This window comes from Emys orbicularis, chromosome 10 (genome assembly GCF_028017835.1).
Source record: "Emys orbicularis isolate rEmyOrb1 chromosome 10, rEmyOrb1.hap1, whole genome shotgun sequence".
Lineage (NCBI taxonomy): Eukaryota > Metazoa > Chordata > Testudines > Emydidae > Emys > Emys orbicularis.
Genome location: NC_088692.1, coordinates 16,058,080 through 16,072,891, shown reverse-complemented (window position 1 = coordinate 16,072,891; position 14,812 = coordinate 16,058,080). Strand labels below are relative to the sequence as shown.

At 44.2% G+C, this 14,812-nt stretch overlaps 1 protein-coding gene across 1 annotated transcript in view; it reads left to right on the top strand.

Annotated features, from left to right (window-relative positions):
* Positions 1–12,480, top strand: part of OTOA (otoancorin) — a 48,043-nt gene extending 35,563 nt beyond the window's left edge. The window contains exons 23-28 of the mRNA XM_065411986.1: positions 1,274–1,429; positions 3,310–3,452; positions 4,106–4,242; positions 6,467–6,564; positions 9,327–9,519; positions 12,392–12,480. Coding sequence (XP_065268058.1) covers positions 1,274–1,429; positions 3,310–3,452; positions 4,106–4,242; positions 6,467–6,564; positions 9,327–9,519; positions 12,392–12,480 — 816 coding nt within the window. The remainder of the gene's footprint in view (positions 1–1,273; positions 1,430–3,309; positions 3,453–4,105; positions 4,243–6,466; positions 6,565–9,326; positions 9,520–12,391) is intronic.
* Positions 12,481–14,812: the final 2,332 nt, after the last annotated feature.

Sequence of the window (14,812 nt, the reverse complement as noted above, 5' to 3'; positions counted from 1 at the left end):
CTAAGTTAGGAGTTGGTCCTTTGTCTTGATTAATTAGCTGGTCATACCTAGTGGAGATCTGTAGTCAAGAAAGAAGTGACCACTACTGGAAGGCTAAATTAGAGACCCAAACTTGAAGAGGGCTTGCTTGTTATGACACCAGGCAAGCTACTAGCCTTTCCCCTACCTTGATGCTCTTCTTTCCTAGTTAATGAATAAGGTTCTTCGTTTCCAGTTGTAATTTTGTTTAAAATTTATCAGGAATTTATCTGTGTTTATTACAAAAATTTAAAAATGGGTGGAAAATCAGTGCAAAAAATTAACTTCAGTTTTCCAAATAATTATTGGTATTAATATTGAGGGATGGGAAGACAGAAGAAAAAAAAAAGCAACAAAGAGAGATGAAAGAGTTTACAAAACTATTATTATCTCTAATCCATTACAGAAATAAAACTTTTCTTTTTAGTTTAGTGTTGGTGACTTATGCTTGATATTAGGGGCTTCATTGTAAAATCCCAAACCCTGGGTAGCATAAGGGGATGGGGATGCCTGGTACTCATGGGGGGCAGTGAGTGGGCAGGTGGTGCGGGGTGCTCTGTGTGGGAGAGAGTGCCCAGTATCTGTGGTGGGGGCAGTGGGTTGGGGTGCCTGCTACTCACCACAATGTAGCAGTGACGAAGTCTTCCCGCCTTGCGAGCCTGTTGCTGCAGCAGTCAGGCAGTCTCAGCTGCCAGGACCCAGCTCCCTGTCCCTCTCACTCCCCCACTGTGAAGCAGCAGCCACCAACTGTCCTCGAGCAAGTCAGAAGATTCTGTGAGAGGGAGACCAGGTCACCATCTTTCCTTCTGGAGCAGGGTGCCACATCTGGAGAGTTCAGCACGTCCAAAATTTGGATGAAAATCAGTAAAATCTGAATAATGGCTTTTTTAAAACCCAGAAATTTGAGAGAAAAAAGGTTAAAACAAAAAAAACCAAACAAACAAAAACAAAGAGCCAATCATACTCGCTCATTCAACCAACTTATATTCACTAACCAGAAGTCATCTTGTGTGACAGTGTAAGTATTTTTAGATAAACTGAGCGTCACCACCCTAGAAATATGAAGGGCTCAGTTTTCTGCAGCGTCCAACCTCTGCTTACACAGTGAAGAATGGGATTAGCAGACCATACAATCCAGCCCATAGAGTTTTATCTTTGTTAATTACTACTTTAAAATCGGAAGTAGAGACAGTGGAGCATGTAAGTGAGTGTTCATTATGAACTAATAGATGCTGTATGTTAATTTATTTTAAAGGTTTGGGGTGCATTGCCAGGCTGGAAGAGTTACCATATTGTTTCCCTTGGACGCATTGCCCTAGCTCTCAATGAGAGTGAAATAGAAGCTTTGGATTTAAGTTCTGTTGACACCGTTGCTGCACTTAGTCAACAAACAGAATGGACTCTTGTCCAGGTAAATATTTTATTAAATTTACTTCTGGTGAAAAGGCATGGGATGAATGACCCTCCAAGACCTGAAATCACCTACAAAACGAATACAGCTCCCCATGCTGCCCTTCCAATTTTTCTCAGCCAGGATCTCCAGTGCCACCTCTAAGGGTGAGAAGGTAGTTAAAGGTTCATGCCTACTTGGTCCTGTGCCTCTCTGGTGAGAGGACCAATGAGGGTGGCAATACTTACCAATTGTGATAATGTTCACTATGCTCCGACCACTTGCCCATTAGGAATTAGAATGAGACCATCAACTCATTTCTCCCAAGGCTCTAAACAGACACAAATTGGTAAAAACAATTAGTCCATCCTAAATTATTCCTGGGGGAATTCTGCGCCAATGCGCAATGCAGAATTTTGCAGAAATTAATGTGCGTGCAGAATTTCCTTTCCCCCACAGAAATGGCCTGCAGTGCTGCTAGCCACCACTAGGGGCTGATGGACCCAGCAGAACCCAGCTTGTACACAGAAGATGCTGCTGGGGGGAGGGGGAGAGAGCTAGAGGGTTCATGGCAGCTGCAGTTCCCAGCATGCCCTGCCCCCTGAAGGAAGGAGCGCAGGAAACTCCATGCAAGCATGGGACCAAGCATCAGTCTGTTTTCCCCTCTGGATCCCTGGGCTCGGGGGGAGGGGATGGGGATGTCTAGGCTGGGAGGGTCTACGGCTGGGCTCTGGAGGGGAAGGGGGTTCGGGTATCTGGGCTCGGGGGGGGGGGTGCAAGGTGAAGGGAGCAGAGAAACAGGAACTGGGTTGTCATAGGGGTTTCTTTAACTCTCTACTCCTGGGGGAATTTGTGTATCCGAATTGTTACAGACATACTTGCTGACAGGTATTTTGAAATAAATTACCAAAATAATTGCACTGGTGTGATTATGTAGTGTTATTTTGACAAATAAAATTTGCATCATTTTAAAATATTATGCACAGAATTTTTAATTTTTTGGCACAGAATGCCCCCAGGAGTACTAAATGCATCCAGACACTTGTACAGGTGATCTGTTATTTACAAATTATTCCATTCAGATGCTCGAGTACTCACTCTGTTCCCTCGGTATGCCTGAATAACTCCTGTTAATGCCAGTAGGATTTACATAGTGAATAGAAGAAGATTAAAATCCTTTATTTGCATATGCAACTAGCAGCAAATTTCTGTCCATGTGGTCTTGCCATCACTTCTCTTCAGCATATAACACTAAGTTGATGGTAGCTAGCATTGGCAGAGTGTCAGGAATCTATGTAACAGATGTTTATGCTGAAGAGGCACTATAAGGAAACAGAAGGAACTGGAGTGTTTTAACACAGTACTTTACTTTTGATATTTCCTGTTGTATTTTAATAAGTGATACTGATTAATCATTAAGCATAGCTTAGCATCTACATAAAACACTTAGTACAGTACAGGAAGGCTCTAATTTTGCAATGCTTCATGCTGACCATTTATGGGAGAGAAAAAATTACCTATAATTTAGCTCTTTTCAGTTAAGTTGAAATTGGGAAGTTTTGTTAGATGCTTCAATAGCTGGTTATTCTGGTAAAGTGTTCATTTATGGCCCGGTCCTGGGAGGTGGCAAGTCTTTCGTAAGAGGTGCTAAATGCCTTCAAGTCACTTTGATTGTACTGGTAGGCACTGGCACTCGGCACTGCTCAGAAGGCCCAGTGCCCGTAAGTGGCACTGACATTGCTCCCACTGAAGACAATAGCAAAATTCCCATTGATTAGGCGGGAGTAGGCTCAGGCCCAGTTGAGTAAAATTACAGATCAGTTCGTAACAGCTGATATCAGTAGCAGTCGTAGAACCCTATATTACATTTATAACCGTTCTTGATCTCATTGCCTCTGCAGGCTAAATCTATTTTACAAGGGTTTCTTGAAGACTCTGGTCAGACAGTCCATGGACTGAAAAGCTTTGATTTAGCAGGATTAGGAGCTAATCTGTGTGCTCTGAACACCACAGACATCAAGACCATAAAGACTACAGAATTCAGGTAGAAATACTTTATTATCAAAATTAAATAGTTTTATTTTTAAGTCTCTGTTAATGGTATTAGTGGTGAAATTTGTCTCCCCTCAAGGATTTCCAGAAGCACTATTTCTAAAGAGCTCTTTTCCAACACTTTAAAAGCTTTTGGGCATCTCATAATCTTTGGGAAGATGTCTAACTACAGCCACTGAACTGTGCTCTGTTAACATTTTCTCTGAGGCCACCTCCGTTAATGAAAGCCATATATTCAGCAAAATCTGCTTGAAGGGCCACTTGGAATAGGCAACTTTGCCATCTTCAGTGGCCCTTTAAAATATTCCCAGATTTTTACATATAAATTTGTCAGCCCTTAGTTTAGAAAACACCTGGATCAAGCAACTGATTTTCAGTGGAGCCTTGAGTGGCTGTTTAAGACAGATTCCAATGTGATCCACTATAGCTATTGAAGTGAGAAACTCAAATTTGTTGCTTAAAGCATTTTAGATTTTTTTTTAAAGGCTGACAGTTCTAACTTCTTTGCAATACCTGTATGTTCATCTATATTTGGGCCTGAAACTGTGTTTACAACTCTGTTAGCATAGATTAAGCATATGTCAGACATTTTAAACATTGGGTGTAATTACAGTATGTCATCCTAACCCCATTGCCCTTTTGCAGTGCTGTGATTGCAAGAGTTGGCTTGTTGCCATGTAGCACTCCTGTTCTGGAAGAGTTTAAGAAGGTGGCAGAATCTGTATTTGGAATTGCTGCAGAGTGGAACAGCTCTATTATACATGAGATTGGTACCATAGCAGGTAACGAGACTGACCTCTATCAGTGCCGTTTCTGAAACACCATCTTTAAAAGCATTACAGGATAGGTTCAGCCCATATTGTGCTTCTCTGCACCGGCAAAGGACAGGAGTCACCCCTCCAAGGAAGGACAGGCAGCCTTTCCATTAACATCCTTCCCCACCAAAGAAAAATACTGTTAGTCTCCACAGGGTGCTCTGACTTTCCATTGCTGGGGGATCTCTGCCAGAGTCTGAATTTGGCCCTGTACATACTTCAGAGGGTTAACCTGGCTAAGCAGGGCTGAGTCAAACTGAAATTTCAGGCCCACCCCTCTGGAGGGACTGTTCTTCCTTTCCCCCTTAAGTCCTTGATCTTACTTCAAAGTGAGGTGCCTACCAGCTTTCCAGCATACAGTTATCCAGCTGAGCATTGCACTGCCCACAGCTGCTCTCTCTCTCCATTTACAGGGTCCCAGAATCCTACCTTAAGGTTCAGTCCTGCAAGGGACTGAATGTCTCATCTGAAGTTAGTAGGAGTTGAGGGTGTTTAGCTTGTTGGAGGACAGGGCCTTGATCTGCTCCCTGCATGTTCATGGAACCCATTTATAGAGAGCAGGCATGACAAGTCAGTATTAAAGTTCTTCTGCTTACTCCAAGAATGTGGTCAGTTTAATAGTGACATATTGAATGGCACTAACACAATGTATGTGTGTTGCAGGGATAGCCTTCTGCAAAAGCAGAAGCTTCCCTTGGTGAACAGAGTCCGCATAGTGATTTGTACAGTAACACCTCACATAAAGTTGTCCCGGTTAACGTTATTTCGTTGTTACATTGCTGATCAATTAGAGAACATGCTCGTTTAAAGTTGCGCAATGCTCCCTTAGAACGTTGTTTGGCAGCCGCCTGCTTTGTCCACCACTTGCAGAAAGAGCAACCCATTGCAGCTGACTGGTGGGGGCTTGGAACCAGGGTGGACCGGCAGCCCCCCCCCCCCCCCATCAGCTCCCCACTCCCTTAAGTTCCCTGTGCGGCAACTGCCCAGCAGGCTATCAGTTGCTGGCAGTTCAGCTGTCCCTCCCCCCCACTGCCATGTGCTGCTCCTGCCCTCTGCCTTGGAGCTGCTCCCGGGAACCTCCTGCTTGCTGGGGGGGGGGGGGAGGGAAGAGGGGTGCTAATGTCAGGGTGTCCCCCTCCCCCCTGCTCCTGTCCCCCACTTACCCCATCTCCATAGAGCATGGGGGGACAGGACAGGGCTCAGGACGGAGGGAGCTTCCTGGCAGCAGCTGCTGTCTCAACTTGCTGATCTACTTAAAAAGGCAATGTACTTAGAGTGGGGTCAGTGTACTTAAAGGGGCAATGCGCATCTCTTTCTCTCACAGGGTGTCTCTCTCTGTCTGCCATGCTGTCTCCCCCCCCTTCATTTGTGCTGCCTTGTAGAGTGTGAGGCTACATTAACAACAATGTGTTACCCCTTGAGGGCTCAGCCGAGTGCTAGTTCATCATTCAGCACTAAGGCATTCCCTGGGAAATATTCCACCCTCTGACTTCACCACCTCAACCAAGCTTCACAATCATCATTGCTGTGTACAGTATTAAATTGTTTAAAACTTATACTGTGTATGTAGATATATATCTATATCTATATATCTACACACACACACACACACTTTTGTCTGGTGAAAAAAAATTCTCTGGAACCTAACCTAACCCCACCCCATTTACATTAATTCTTATGGGGAAATTGGATTCGCTTAACATCGTTTTGCTTAAAGTCACATTTTTCAGGAACATAACTACAACGTTAAGCGAGGAATTACTGTATTTAGGATTTCAGGGGGAGGGAGGTTACCATCTAATTTTGTATTGCAAAGAATACTACTAATTAACTTCAATCTGGTATATTTGTTTTACTGAAAATGTGGTATTTGTTTCTTATGTGCTAGTTGTCTGTAAGCTGGTGGTTGATAGTGGTTACAATGAAAGAAAGCAGGAAAAGGAATTGTGTATTTGTCTTTAATTATAACTTAATTACCTCTTATATCCTTTAAACTTGAGCATTCATTCAAGTGCACAAAAGGGTCTCTTTTTCTGTTTAATATAGGAGTGTTGATTTCCTCATGTTTTATTGGAACAGAGTTGAGAGACAAATATTGGCCAGATAATGTATTAATTTAAATTAGTCAAAACTTAACATAATGAAAAGGATGTATGAACTAAGCTCTATTCCTATTTTATCTTAATAATAGCTGGTTTAAATGAGAAAGAGTTTAAAGCACTTGACAAAGATGTGATGCCATATTTCCAGCCAGCAGCCATAAGACACATACCTGATGAAGTTTTCAAAGTAAGTGCTTGGTTACTGAAGAAGTGTGTTATTCTATCACTTTTACTCTATTATAAACAAACTGCAATACTAATTTATGCTTCAATTTGGGTTTCTGCAGGACCCTTTCTGGCTTGATTATTAAGTGAGAGGCAGTTAGGTGTATGAAGCATTAACTCGCAGCTATCTCATCTCTATTTGTGATGCACATAAAATGTCAAACTGTTTATTTTATTTATGCTTAGTGCAAAATGTGTTCCAAGGGAAAAAGCATTAAGAAAGTGTTTTAAAATTGCAGCCTGAGTACATAGGGGCAGATGGCTTAGAGCAAAGTCTGTGTCTCTAGTGATATTCTGTTGAGGTCTTCCTTTTCTTCTCTTTTATTAAGGACAGTGAACACATTCATCCATACTATCACAGCTACAAACAGCCCACTTGGTCATATCTGGGCTTTTTTGTTAACCCTAAATTCTGATAACATTCTCCTATGCAGCATTTCTGAAAGAAAGAGAAAGAAAGAAAGAGACTGAATTCAGAATTGGTACAAGCAGATGCAACTCTGATTTCATTGGAATTCATCCTGTTTATGTCAGCTCTGAATATGGCCCAGAGATTAGCACGGGGATTTTGAAGTCTCTGACCCAGACATTGTTTGACGTGGAGAGAAGATTAAAATTCTGCCCAACCACCTCTGGTTCAGACACTCATGAGGTCAGTCACTCAGTGTCGTGATGGATGGATGAGCCAGACAGCTTAACGGTCAGCCTACATAAAAGGAGAAACTCCTTGACCACAAGCTGCAAAAAAGTGTTCTATACTGCACCTTTGACAGCTCCAATAAGTCTGCAACCTTACTGTGTCACACTTTTCAGTGCTGGGGAAAATCCACAGAGCAGAGGGTCGAAGGTATCCTTTAGAGCAGAGGTTCTCAAACTGTAGTCTGCGGCCCACCAGTGGTCCGCGAGCTCCATTCAGGTTGTCCGCGGATAGTTCCCTCTAAGGTGCATGCCTAGGCGGCCGCACACAAAATAATGAAGGGCCACCGACCTAATTAGTGTGGCTCCGCTAATTAGGTGCCTGGACCCTAGAGAAGATGCACATGTAAGGTGAGATGATGGCCTTGGTGGGAATAGGGGGTAGGTGGGAGGTGGCAGTGGGGTGAGAAGAGAGGGTGAGGGGCATTTGGGATGTGCAGGGCTGTGGCAGCCAGAGAAAGAGGCGACTTTCTCCAGCTCCAGGGCTGCGGCTGCCGGGGAGAGATGGCCCTCCTTCCCAGCCTCAGCTCTGTGGCTGGGGAGAGACCCCCCTCCTTCCCAGTCCCAGCTTGGGGGCTGCCGCGGCAGGGGAGAGAGGGCATTTCCATCGCATTAGAAAGGTAAGACTACTGATATTAAAATACGAGTTGTGTGCTTTTATTTGTAGAACCAAAAACGTTAATTTTTAAAGTTTTTTTATATAGCACTTTTATCCAAAACGCTTTACAATAGTTAGCTAATGATATAAACAACGTTTGGAAAGATCATTAAGTGGTCCACCGAGACCCTTAGCAATTTTCAAGTGGTCCACGAAAAAGAAAGTTTGAGAACCACTCCTTTAGAGATTCTCAACAGAAATTCAGCAGATGTACACAAGAAGAGAGAGATGGCCATGTGATGAAATTTCTAGATAGACATGGTTCTTTACAAAAAAAATACAGAATCCTTACTGCTCTTCTTTAGGAATTCAAAGTAGCATTTATTTTTACTGTGGCTTTGTGTAGCTACAGCTTTATCTTAAGGCTTTCTACATGAAAAAGTAATACCAGTTTAATTAAAGGTATTGATTATAAGCAGATTTATCACTTTGTGGAAACTTAGTTCAGTTTGAGAGGTTTATTTTAAAAATTTACTGGAGCTTCTATGCAGAGGTTTGCACCAATTTAATTAAATACTTACCCTTTATTTAAACTAATGCAACTGGCTTATGTAGACAAGGTCTCAGACAGACAGACAATTATAATTGATATGGAATGAAATTCTGATCTGTCACCTGGCCTACTTTTAAACTAGAATGTAAAATAAAACTTGGATGCATAGCTGCAGCAGCAAAAAGAGCTTGCTCCATGGTGGAGTTAAACGTTGAATGTTACTATAATTAAGGTAATACAGCACGCATTGTAGATGCCTGTTTTACTAATTGGTTTAATCACCATGTACTGAAAGATAATTACTGTATGGTTATGATTATCTTGTTCCATTTTTAAAACAAGACAATGTGACTACATTTGGAAGATTTTCAATCTAGAAGGGAAGATCCAGGGGTGGAACAACATCTTTTCATCTTGTTACTGTATAGATAGCGGAATCCTGTGTCTATATCACATGCAGGCAAGAATGGGGCAGGCTTGGAAGATGATGCAAGAGGAAAGAAACAAAAATAGTTTGGCAGTTGTAGGGAGTAGACACCTCCCCCCCCCCTCCAAAAGCAACTAAAACAGAGACTCCAATATCAGAAGGTTGACAAATACACTGGTAGCACAGAAAGTGTCTCCAGAATCTATGTACTGTCACAACCAAAGGAGAAGGCTGAAAGCTAGATGAGTGGCCAGTCAGGTAAACAGATATGCAAATACTTAAAAAAAAAAATAAAAAAAAATACTGAGCACTTTTACAGCAATACAGAGTGTGGCTGTTTTCCTCATTCTAAGTACAAGGCAGTCTGAACCTCTGATTCACCTGTGTAGTATAGTGGACATCCTAAAGCAGTTTTTTTTTTTTTTTTTTTTTTTAAACTTATTCCTCAAGGAGCTGTCTCCAGAACAAATAGCAAACCTTGGCCTTGAAAATGCAGCCATGGTTACTGAATCACAGAGAAACCATCTGAATGCATTACAACTACAGAGTCTTCAGCTGGCACTAGATGGCGCCAGGACAAGTGTCCAAGAGACACAAACTAGTGCAAGCACCATTCAGTCAACACGTACTCCAGCCTCAAATTGTGAGTAGAACGCTTTGGAGCTGATCCTGAGAGATAATGAGCATCAACGTATCCCACTGAAGTCAGTAGGGATTGCAGAGGCTCACCACCCATCAGGCACAGGCCCTTGTTTTGGAGTTGTACCATAATGAAAATTCTGGGCAACATGTTTGAACATGGGTGCCTAAAATCAAACCCCTAAATACAGTAAGTAGCCTGATTTTCCCCCTCTCCTCGAGAGATGCCAAGTACATACTACTCCAGCCAACTACAATGGGAGCTTTGGGTAACCAGCTGTTTGGGGGTGGGGGGAGGGGAAATGGACCATTTCTTCAGTTGTATAAGTTTACATGTAGATGCTTAACTTTAGGCACTTATATTAGGAAATATTGGCCTCCATTTTTATAGTTATAAAAAGGCATAGTAGCATTTAGTTACCAGAAACCAAGCCAAGCAGACAGATGATAGTTACCATAGACAGTATTGAAGTGTACAGTTTAAACCAGTGGTCTCCAACCTTTTTAAGCACAAGATCACTTTTTGAATTTAAGTGCAACCCAGGATCTACCCCGCCCCACTCACTCCATCCCCCCATTGCTCGCTCTCCTCCACCCTCACACACTTTTACTGGGGTGGGGCAGGAGGTGGGGGTGCAGGCTCTGGGCATGGGCCGAAGGGTTTGGAGTGTGGGAGAGGGCTCCGGGCTGAACCTGGGGCAGGGGGTTGGGGTGCAGGCTTTGGAAAGGGGCTCAGGGCTGGGGTAGGGGGTTGGGGTGCTGGCTCCGGGAAGGGGCTCAGAGCTGGGGCAGGGGTGTGGGAGGGGGTACGGGGTGCTAGCTCCGGGAGGGAGCTCAGTGCTGGGGCAGGGGGTTGGGATGTGGGAGGGGGTGAGGGGTGCAGGCTCCTGCCAGGTGACACTTACCTCGGTTGGCAGTGCAGTGGGTCTAAGGCAGGCTACCTGCCTGCCCCAGCCCAGCGTTACTCCCGGAAGCGGCCAGCAGCAGATCCCTATGGCCCTGGGTGGGGGGGCAGCGGCACATGGCTCTGTGCGCTGCCCCTCCCTGCAGGCACCGCCCCCGCAGCTCCCATTGGCCGGGAATGGGGAACTGCAGCCAATGGGAGCTGCGGGGGTGGTACCTGTAGGCAGGAGTAGCGTGCAGAGACCCTCTGCCCCCTGCCCCACCAGGGGCCGCAGGAACATGCTGCTTGCCGCTTCCAGGAGCGGCGCGGGGCCTGGGCAGGCAGGGAGCCTGCCTTAGCCCTGCTGCGCCACTGGACTTTTAGTAGCCAGAGACTGCGATAGACTGCCAGAGGCTCCACCATCGACCAGTTGATTGCGATCTACTGGTTGGTGACCACTGGTTTAAACTTTGAGAAACTGGTCCATGTGCATTACCAGGTTTTTTATTTCACCCCTTACAACTCAGTCCCCAGTTGCTCTCACACAAACAAGAGCAGGAGGCAGCATTTCCATCTGAAAAAGTACATTCCTAAGAACTCCTCTTTCCTTTATATGCCTCCTTTGTCTCTATCTCAAGAAATGTGCTTTGGGTGGCCCTGGCCTGACTGCATGCTTCTTCTGTATCTTGCACGCAGAGGCAAGGTTAATCTTATCCTCTTCCCCTTCTCTCATACTGCAAGAGTAAATCTTACCCTGTCTCTATCTCTGAAAAGCAGTACTGTGGGCTGGGATTCCGTAAAGACAATCCGGGTGATGCAACATGAATTTTACCAGCAACAGGAGCCAACAGAGGGACAGCACTGGGTGGTGTCAGCAGTCAAACTCTGCTGGCCATGTCACACCATGCTAACGAATGGGAACCACTAGCTGGTGTAAAATACAGTCCACAGACAGCGTCAGTGTCAGTTCCCTCTCTGCTTCCTTCTCATACCTCCTCCCTGAAAGATTTAAGCTTAAAGCATGCCTTCCATGCACTGCAGCTCTCTCTCGGCCTCCCCTAAAAAGACATGGAGCCCCAGTGTGCAGAGATTACATGGGTAAGCTTGTCCTGCAGAGCTGGAATTGAGGAAGGGATGATGCCTGTTGCTTTAGTGTCCCTCCTTCAAGGAGAGTTTGGGCCATTTCAGTAGTTTTTCCCGTTTCTGTCTCCTGCATAGGGAAAAAGCCATCTAGGGTATGAGCTTCAGTGTCTGGATTATTAATCCTCAGTATTGAAAGATAATTGATAAAGGTTTTAACAATGCTCACAAACATCTTTCAGTTAGTCATAGGTTGCATTTACCCAAGCTGGTGCAATGGGGTATAAATTACATCTCCAGCCCAGATCTCTGCACTCCTGAGGGAAGTCACCCCAAGAAAAGGCAGGTACTGCTCTTACTGCCACTGCCCATGCTCCCGGGGGCTTTACAGTGAGGAACAGTAGCTGTTATCAGGGCGTGGGGATTCACATGAGCGCTGCAGGGGGGCTAAGAGCTGCTAGGTTGCTTTTGTTGTCATAAGAATTGAACTTCCTAAACCCAATACAATTATTCTCAGCACCACTGCCTTACCTGTGCAATCTGCTCCCTCTGTGGTTCTACCAGAGGCAGGAGTTTCCTGATCATCCCAACATGGCATAAAGCTTACCTGCTTACTCAGGCTTTTCATTCATTTATTGCTATAGCAGCAATGTAGTGGGAGCTACCCATTTGAGGCTCTTCGTTGTTGGATGTGTGGATATTAAATTGAATCTTCCAGCTGCCATAGCAAAGGGAGCATTTTGAGCAACTGAATATTCAGATTCTTGCAGTTTGCTTCAGTGCGAGTGTGTTTGGGGTTTTTCTGCTTGTTTAAGTGTTTGTCATTCTGTTTTAGTGGGTGAAGTTGGGAAAGACAAGACAGCACTGTACACATTCCAGATGACACTAAGACATAACACTTTGTACTTTTCAGGTGCTCACTTTTCCAGTGGCTTCAGCATTTGGTTCTGTGCTCTGTATATCCTTTGTCCCACTTACTGTAAGCATGACCCTTTTACTTAAATGTTCTTGGATAGCACATTTGTGATTGGTATTAAATTAGGATTGATATAATAGGCATCACAGAAACTTGGTGGAATGATGATAATCAATGGGACACCGCAATACAGGGTACAACATATATAGGAATGACAGAGTAGGTCATGCTGGTGGGGGAGTGGCATTACATGTGAAAGAAAGCATAGAGTCAAAAGTAGTGAACATCTTAAATGAATCAAACTGTACCATAGAATCTCTATGGATAGAAATTACATGTTTGAATAATCGAAGTATAGCAGTGGAGATATATTGCCAACCACCTGACCAGGGTGGCGACAGTAATTGTGAAATGGTCAGGGAGATTAGAGACTTTACAAAAGCAGAAAACTCAATAATAAATGGGAGATTTCAACTATCCCCATATTTACTGGGTACGTCCCCTCAGGATGTGATGCAGAGATAAAATTTCTAGATACCCTTAATGACTGTTTTTTGGAGCAGCTAATTCTGGAATCCAAAAGGAGAGAGGCAATTCTTGATTTAGTCTTAAGTAGCGCATAACATCTGGTCCAGGAGGTGAATATAGCTGAAGTGCACAGTAAGAGCGACCGTAATGTAATTAACTGTAACATCCTGGTAGGAGGGAAATAGCAAAGAAATCCACCACAGTAGCATTTAACTTGAAAAATGGAAACTACACAAAAATAAGGAAGGTAATTAAATGGAAATTAAAAGGAACGGTCACAAAAGTGAAATACCTGCAAACTGCATGGAAACTTTTTAAAAACACCATCAGAGAAGCTCAAACTAAATGTATACCCCAAATAAAAAAAAAAAACACAGTAAGAGGATCAAAAAAAAGCCACCATGGTTCAACCAGTAAAAGAGGCAGTTGGAGACAAAAAGGCATCCTTAAAAATTGGAAGTCAAATCCTACTGAGGAATTTAGAAAGGAGCATAATCTCTGGCAAGTCAAGTGTAAAAGTATAATTAGGCAGGCCAAAAAAAGAATTTGAAGAGCAACCAGCAAAAGACACAAAAACTAACAGCAAAAAAATAAAAAAAAATAAAAAACACATAGGAAGCCTGCCAACAGCTTCTGATCAGTGGGTCAACTGGACGACAAAGGTGCTAAAAGATAATTCAAGGAAGACAAGGGCTGTTGCAGAGAAGCTAAATTAATTCTTTGCATTGGTCTTCACTGCAGAGGATGTGAGGGAAATTCCCACTCCTGAGCCATTCTTTTTAAGTGACAAATCTGAATAACTGTCCCAGATTGAGGTGTCAGTAGGAGGCGGCTTTGGAACAAATTGATAAATTAAACCGTTATAAGTCACCAGGACCAGATGGTATTCACCCAAGAGTTCTGAAGGAACTCAAATATGAAATTGCGTAAGTACTAACTGTGGTATGCAAGCTATCATTTAAATCAGCCTCTGTACCAGACGACTGGAGGATAGCTAATGTGATGCTGATTTTTTAAAAAGGCTCCATAGGTGATCTTGGCAGCTGCAGGCCAGTAAGCCTGACTTCAGTATCAGGCAAATTGGTTGAAACTATAGCAAAGAACAAAATTATCAGACACAGATAAACACAGTATGTTGGGAAAGAGTCAACATGGCTTTTGTAAAAGGAAATCATGCCTCACTAATATATTAGAATACTTTGAGAGTGTGAACAAATGTGTACAAGGTTGATCCAGTGGATATAGTGTACTTGGACTTTCAGAAAGCCTTTGACAAGGTCCCTCACCAAAGGCTCTGAAGCAAAGTAAGCAGTCATGGGATGGGGGGAAGGGTCCTCTCATGGATCAGTAACCAGCGGTGCCAAGTTTCTCTGGCACTGGTGGGCCCCCCGCCCCTGACCCTGCCCCAACTCCACCCTGGTCCCGCCCCCATTCCATCCCCAAAGTCCCTGCCCTAACTCCACCCCCCTTCCCCTATTGGATCTCTTCCCCAAATCCCCACCCTGGCCCCACCTCTTCCCCCGGCGTTCCCCCTCCTCCCCCCTCCCTCCCTGCCCCATGAATCAGCTGTGTCACGGCGCAAGGGCTGGGAGGGAGGAGAAGCAAGACACGGCGGTGCGCTCGTGGTGGAGGCAGAGGTGAGTTGGAGCAGCGGGGCGGGGCCACGGGGAGCTGCCGGTGCGTGTTCAGCACCCACCAATTTTTTTCCATGGGTGTTCCGGCCCCAGAGCACCCACGGAGTCGGCGCCTATGTCAGTAACTGGTTAAAAAATAGGAAACAAAGGGTAGGAATAAATGGTCAGTTTTCACAAAGAGTTACAAAGGGATGTCATAAAACTGGGTCACTGGGCAACAAAATGACTTAAGAAATTCAGTGTTGATAAATGCAAA